This window comes from Nicotiana attenuata, chromosome 8, assembly GCF_001879085.1.
Source record: "Nicotiana attenuata strain UT chromosome 8, NIATTr2, whole genome shotgun sequence".
NCBI classification, from domain to species: Eukaryota; Viridiplantae; Streptophyta; class Magnoliopsida; order Solanales; family Solanaceae; genus Nicotiana; species Nicotiana attenuata.
Genome location: NC_031996.1, coordinates 14465152 through 14472718, shown reverse-complemented (window position 1 = coordinate 14472718; position 7567 = coordinate 14465152). Strand labels below are relative to the sequence as shown.

Genomic DNA, 7567 nt, shown 5'->3' with positions numbered 1-7567 from the left:
CGTGCGATCAAATCTCTAAAATACGGATTTAGCATCAAAATCAATAAAATTCTCAAGAACACTTAAAGTTTCTATTTTCACAACCGAGGGTCCGAATCACGTCATATAAACTCTGTTTCTTACTAAATTTCACAGACATTACTTATATACCATATTAAATCTATACCGGGCTCCGCAACCAAGATACGGGCCCGATACCATCAAGATCAAGCAATGTTAAATTTCAAAAAACCATTATATTTTCACTTTAACAACTTTCTTCAAAAATTCATTTCTCGAACTAGGGACCTCGGAATTCGATTTCGAGCATACGCCCCAAGTCCCATATTTTACTATGGACCCTACGGGACCGTCAAATCACGGGTCCGGGTCCGTTTACCAAAAATATTGTACCGAAGTCAACTTTAATCAATTTAAAGGTAAAATTCAATATTTTTCTTAGATTTCACATAAAGCCTTTCCGAAAATGAGCCCGGACTGCACACGCAAATCCAGGAGAAAGAAAGTGAGGTTTTCAAGACCTCGGAACCCGGATTCGGATTCTAAAACAAAAGATGACCCCTTGGGTCATCACAACTTTGTCATGGAAGATGAGAAGAAACTCAACAACAAGAAACAGGGTATGTTATATAAAATCATAAACGGATAATACCTCTTCAGATCGGAATGTTTATAATCTAAAATTGAGGTATTTCTACTTGGAAAAGATCTAGATATATATTAAAGCAAGAAAGTTTGCCTTCTCATTTAGCCAAGTGGCAACCTATTAAGAGGGTGTTTGGATTGGTTTATAAAAAGTAGTTTTTAAGCTAGCCAAAAGTCATATGTTGGTAATACCCAACTTTTGGCTTTTGGCTTATTTTTGTACTTTTTATGCCTACAAGTAAGTGCTTTTAAGCACTTTTTATCATTGTCAAACACCACACAAACTAAAAAAATACTTAAAAGCCAATAAGCACTTAAAATAGGCCAATCCATACACCCTCTAACAAAACATTTGGCAACTTATTCAACCCAATTTCTTTTCCAGAAAATTCAATTACTTAATTTGTTTTCAACTAAATATATTAAAAATTACAAAAAAAATAATTGCAGAAGTGTCTTTCATAAGCTTCTTTCTTATCTTCATCTCTTTCAGAAGCGTCTTTCTTTTCTTCATCTATTTCCCACCATTGTTATATCACTTTGTCATGGAAGATGAGAAGAAATTCAGCAACAAGAAACATTGTATGTTATATAAAATCATAAACGGATAACACCTCTTCAGATCGGAATGTTTATTATCTAAAATTGAGGGATTTTTACTTGGAAAAGATTCACAATTTCCCAGCAACTATTACATTTTATCATCTCCAACCAAAATCCAATTCGAGGTATGTTTAAGGACATGACTTTCTCCTTAATTTTAGATATAAACCCTAAATTATTCACTTGCAAATTTCTGTTTGCCCAAAATTCGAGGTATGTTTAAGGAGATAACTTTCTCCTTAATTTTAGATACAAACCCTAAATTAGTTGCTTGGAATTAAAATTTCTATTTCCCTAACTTTTTGGGTTGAATCACACATTTTCCTACTCTTTTTATGGAAATATATTTTTCATAAAGTAAAAGCCCCTAAATTAGTTGCGTCAAATTCAAATTTCTATTTTCCCTTACATTTTATGGGCTGAAACACATATTTTCCGGCACGTTTTTTGGAAAATTCTGTTTCATAATGTTTACGCCCCTAAACGCACGTATTTTGTTTCTTATTTATAGCAAGTAAAAATATTATGTGAATTTATATTATATACTTTACATATATATTGCAGCTGAATTTTTTTTAATGTAATACTACTTAGGGTTTGTCTTCATTATATATATAGCTGCACCGGGCATATACTTTACTACAGACAGTACTTTGATCCAATTTTCTCTAAGGCAAAATATGATGGCAAACTTTGACTATGTCAGCGATATATCGAGTAACAAGATGACTTGGAATTTGAAGGTACAAGTAGTGAAATTGTGGCACGTTCCAGGCCGCGACAAACAAGACAACACCGTCTCTCTTGAATTAATTATTGAAGACGAATAGGTGCATTCTTTTTTAGTTGTATTTATTTTTTCCCGTAATTTGACTACAACATCCATCTTCTGATTTGCACTATGGAGTTCATTAGGTTATGCGTGTGTTTAATCAACTACAATTTCAGTTTTTATGGTCCAGATGGAGATACCTCCAACTGTGAATGAAGCTAACTCTTCATCTGCAATTTTGGTAGAAAAGATTTTTAGTATACTTGAAATCGCTTGTAGTTTGTTCTAAAGAATTTTTTTCATGTGCGAGAAAATGTTTGGAGATCTTAAACTATAAAATATCTAAGATTATTGTCATATGAACAGTAATTACAATAAAATCCGCATTGTCTGTTATTTTGGAAAGGCACGCATTCACATATTATGTTTTACCCATTGGTGCTTGATTGTTTAATATAATCTGAGACAACACTGTACAACTGAGTATTTTCCTGACTCAATATTATTTATGAATTATTTTTTTCTAGGGCTCGGATTCATGCGACTTTTGGTCGGTCTCTTATACGTATGTTCAAACCAAAGATAAAGGAATTGGGTTTGTACTTTATGAGGAATTTTGTGGTTGGACCAAATAGTATGAAACTTAAATATGCGCGACATAAATTAAAGTTGGCATTTACCCATAAGACGACTGTAGAGGAGTCAAATGATGTAGACTCTTCGGTAAGTATTCCTTTCGCAGTTCTTTTATTTGAATGTCTTATCAACTTTGTCGTGACCGTTGTTTTAAAATATTATAGATGTCATAGAAGAGGTTGTAAGTTATGGTGAAGTAGAATCATATGACCAAGGTGATAAGACCAGTACTTTGGTACAATTTGAAGTAGTTTTATTTGTATTTTAATTGGGTTTTTACCTTTTGGAATCATGTTTTAATATCTGAAATTAGTTGACTCTTTGTGATATGAACTTTATTTATGTTAGAAGTGCAACTGCATATTTCTGAAATATTGCATTAATGTCGCATGTGAACGTTTATGGTGTTATATCATCCAAGAATGATGAGAAGGAATTTATAAATGTTATATGTGAGTTAAGTGAATGAATCAAGTGCTGAACAAGTATCTTTGTGTAGTTAAGATTTATGTATCTACTTGTGTTCGTGCGACTTCAAACTTCTAATATATATTTTTTGTATGAAATATTAAAGTCCAAAAAAATGGGACAACATCCCCTGAATAGTAAAATGGGAAAAAGGTTCCGAACCGCTGGTCATGATTGGGATTAGAAACTTTGTACATTATTTTCCCTGAATTGGATAGATCGGGAATTGATCAAATGTGTAACCAAATGAATTTTAACGAGTATAAATAAGTGTGAGGAATAACTCTTATTGGGATTAAGAGCTCGAGAATTTTAGTTTTGAATCCCTCCAATTTTAAAATAGTGAATTTCTCTCTGATGCTATTTGTGTGGTCATATTGAATATAGTGTAAAGTGTAACCTTTATGTATGAGATATTGAAGTCCCATAGTAATGTACATTGTTTGAATCAGATGAACATCTCGATAATCCCTGTAGATACTCCATGTAGTTTGGATGGGGGTAAAATCTGAAAGGCTTGCTCCAGCTCTTCCAGCAGCAACGTGTATAGTTCCATTCAAGGCTTTTACTTATATAAGTGCTTCTCATTGTTTATTCAAATATTCTGCAGTAAACAAAGAATGTATGGAATGCATACTGCAGATGGCAATAAAGCATAACAAAGGCAGCGTTTGTGAACGACAGCGTTTGAAAGTTGTTTGTCTTCAAATATAAAGCATAACAAAGGGAAAGGCATATTGGTGAAGGAGAATACAAATAAATCTGGATTGAGTATAATTAGAATGTTTGAAATGCATACTGCAGATGGCGATAAAATAAATGGACATGTTGTTGTGCCAACTCCATCATATCAAAATTGCACACCATCAGTTATCTACCCCATAATGAGTTGTGGACATATTTCGAAATTCAAGCCTCTTGCATATAATCCAAAGCCCCTTCCAGTAGCAAATTTGAAAACTGGTTAGTCTTTTCTGGTGTCGTAATTATTAATTTGTATGTAATGGTTATCTATATTTATATTCAACTTATCAAATAATATCTCGGTGTAAATATGAGGATACCAATAAAATAGTTATTTGTAGCATAATAACTAAATATAGTTATAAAGAGGATAAGTGGACAAAAAATTACATACTTATATATTTTGTTTGGAAATTTTGAGTGTACATATGAGGATATAATTAGTCTAGCTCCAAGTATATTTAAAGGGTTAACAAATATAATCTTAACTCATGGACTAAATCTTACACAAAATTTAAAACAAAATCTGCAAATTTATTTTTATATAAATACATAATCGAACTTTTTCTACTTGATTTCTTTAATTTATTTTTTATTATCGATATTCTTTAATTTATGACCTTTATTTCTAAGATGATAAGGAATTGCGGGATATAGCATTCATAAGTTCTTTGTTGTGTAAATCATAATTAAAAGCAACTAACCTAACTATATTTGTTAAATAAAATATACCTTATTTGTTTAATCATGTAATATATTTTTTATAATATGATTATTTAAATTCTATAATTCTTTGTTCTTTCAGAAGGAGAGCTAACAGATGATGAATTAAAAAATTATTGTTTGCAAAAGTTGGAAAAAGTTTTGAAACGTTGTGGAAGAAGTTTTCAGGATTTTCCAACAATGCCAAGACCTCTTTACAATGAGGAAGAAGTTGACTATAGCAATAGATTAATCCATGATGAATTGCGTTATAATCGCCGTTCTCTGTTAGAGGAACATCAACAATTATTAATGAATTTGGCAGCTGAACAAAAGTCGATTTATGATAAAATTATGAGGGCGGTGAATGAAGCCAAAGGTGGATTCTTCTTTTTGTATGGTTACGGGAGAATTGGCAAGACTTGTATTTGGAAGACTCTGTCTTCTGGCATACAATATAGAGGTAATTGTTGCATCAAGTGGCATTGCGTCTTTTTTGTTACCAGGTGGTAGAATAGCTCATTCGAGATTTGCAATTACTCTCAATCCAACTGAAGATTCCACATGCAATATAACGCAAGGTAGTCCTATAGCAAATTTAATTATAAAGGCATAGTTGATTATTTGGGATGAGGCACCGACGATGCATAAATATTGTTATGAAGCTCTTGATCAAACTCTTAGAGATATTCTTATATTTAAAGACACATCCTGTGCTGATAAACCTTTTGGAGGTAAAATAGTTGTTCTTGGTAGTGACTTCAGACAAATTTTGCATGTTATTGCAAAAGGATCTAGGCAAGATATTGTTAGTGCTACTCTTAATTCGTCGTATTTATGGACCCACTGTGTAGTCTTAAATCTAACAAAGAATATGAGGTTGCAAATAGATCAGTTAGATGCACATTTGGATGAGGTAAGAAATTTTTCTGAATGGATTTTGGCAATCAGTGATGGAAGGATTGGGAGTTCCATTGATGGCATTGAGAAGGTCCAAATCCCTGATGATCTTCTCATAAGTAATTGTGATGATCCAATATCGGCAATTGTTGAAAGTACATATTCAGATTTCTTTAGCCATTCCAGTGACATAGATTACCTCCAACAAAGAGCAATTCTTGCTCCGACTCTTGATATGGTGGAATCAATCAATGAATATATGGTTTAACTCAATCATAGTCCGGAGAAGACATATTTGAGTTCTGATACCGTTTGTATGTCTGATCATTCTTTTTTAGCTTTGGAGCACGTACATTGTGACGACCCAAAGGGTCATCACCTATTTTCTCTCTCCTTCCTTTCTTCCGAGGCCTTAAGAATCTCATTTTTAGTCGCCTCGATTTGCATGCGCAGTCCGGGCGCGTAGCCGGAAAGCTTATACGTGAAATTATGTGAAAATGCTAAAAATTGGTATTAAAATGAGTAAATTTGACTGTGGTCAACATTTTGGGTAAACGGACCCGGGCCCGTGATTTGACGGTCTCGGAGGGTCCGTAGAAAAATATGGGACTCGGGCATATACCCGGAATCGAAATCCGAGGTCCCGAGCCCGAGAAATGAATTTTTAAAAGAAATTATTTTTCTAAAATTGTTAAGGAAAATGGAAATGAAAATTGATTAGAACGTGTTGGTATCGGGCCCGTATTTTGGTTCCGGCGCGCGGTACAGGTCTTATATGTGTTTTAAGATATTTCTGTGAAGTTTGGTTGAAATCGGACGTCGTTTGACGTGTTTCGGACTTAAAACTCTAAATTTGAAAGTTTATGAAGTTTGAAGAAAAACTTTGAGGCTTGATTCATCGATTTTGATGCTATGTTGGCGATTTGATCGCACGGTTAAGTTCGTAGGATGTTGTTTAGTTAGTGTATGTGTTTGGTTAGGAGCCCCGAGGGCTCGGGAGTGTTTCGGAGGTGTTCCGGGGTGGTTTTGAACTTAGAAAAGTTGCAGAAAATCTGCATCAGGTGCTCAGGTCTTTTCTTCTTCGCGTTCGCGACGCCTTGTTCGCGTTCGCGAAGCCTCGAGCAAGTCCTTCTTCGCGTTCGCATTCTCCCTTCGCGTTCGCATAGAGTCTTTGAACTCTGAGGGCCCAGCCCTCTCTCCTTCTCCGCGTTCGCGATGGCTGGACCGCGTTCGCGTAGGGTCCCAGCCTTGCCTCATCGCGTTCGCGTATAGGTCAACGCGTTCGCGTAGACCAATCCCCTGGATCCCCCCAGTCCTTCTCATCGCGAACGCGATAGTCTGTTAAGCCAACCCTTCGCGAACGCAACCTTGATTCCGCGAACGCGAAGGGCAAATTCGCCCAGTTATTTAAAATGCCCAAAACAGAACAGTGACGGGAAATTTTCACGAAATACACGAACCCTTTCTTCTCCAAGGCTTCTAGGCGATTTTTAGAGCATCTCTTCACCAAAGCTTCTTGAGCAAGTATTGTTTAACTTATTTTCTTCATTTTTCATCACTATTTATCAAATTCCTAAGCTCAAATCATATGATTTAGGGTAGAAATTGGGGGAAATGGGTAGAGTTAGGGTTTTCTATATTTTCTTGATTTAGATCTCGTTTTGGGGTCGAATTTGAAAACAAATTATATAGTCGGGCTCGTGGGTGAATGGGGGATTTGATTTTGGTCCGAACCTCGTATTTTGACCAAGCGGGCCCGGGGGCAATTTTGGAATTTTTGGGAAGAAAGCTTGGAAATCTATAATTAGGCATTGGGTTTGATTTGTTTAGCATATATTGATATTATAAAGTCCTTATTTTATAGATTTGATTGAGTTGGAGCCGAATTCGAGAGGGAAAGCGGTTGTCGAGGATTGATTTGGCTGTGGAAGTTGAGGTAAGTGTTTGGCCTAACCTTAGCTTGAGGGAATAGGAGTTGAGTCTTGTTTGCTACTTGCTAATTGTCGAGTACGGTATATAGGCATGGTGACGAGTATCTATACATTGGTGTCTAGCATGACCGTGAGTCTCTAAAATGCGATTATCATGATTTGTTGA

General features: G+C 35.1%; 1 protein-coding gene and 1 long non-coding RNA gene across 3 annotated transcripts; both read left to right on the top strand.

Moving 5' to 3' along the window:
• Positions 846 to 4104, top strand: LOC109231786. Of its 2 annotated transcripts, none has more exons than XR_002068837.1 (4): positions 846 to 1373; positions 1992 to 2078; positions 2548 to 2743; positions 3735 to 4104. It is a non-coding gene; the product is annotated as an uncharacterized LOC109231786 (long non-coding RNA). The 2 variants fall into 2 exon arrangements; XR_002068836.1 differs by having other exon boundaries at positions 1955 to 2078.
• On the top strand, positions 4772 to 5738 carry LOC109231506. The gene is made up of 3 exons (XM_019397167.1): positions 4772 to 5033; positions 5077 to 5151; positions 5275 to 5738. Exons 1-3 carry the CDS (start codon positions 4772 to 4774, stop codon positions 5736 to 5738), a joined length of 801 nt encoding a protein of 266 aa, XP_019252712.1.

Bases quoted from the DNA above. Each gene is read 5' to 3' on its own strand.
- LOC109231506 (XM_019397167.1), top strand. From the start codon at position 4,772: ATGCCAAGACCTCTTTACAATGAGGAAGAAGTTGACTATAGCAATAGA. The intron at 5,034-5,076 runs GTAATTGTTGCA...TTTTGTTACCAG, and splicing joins TTCTGGCATACAATATAGAG to GTGGTAGAATAGCTCATTCG. The intron at 5,152-5,274 runs GTAGTCCTATAG...TTATATTTAAAG, and splicing joins CACATGCAATATAACGCAAG to ACACATCCTGTGCTGATAAA.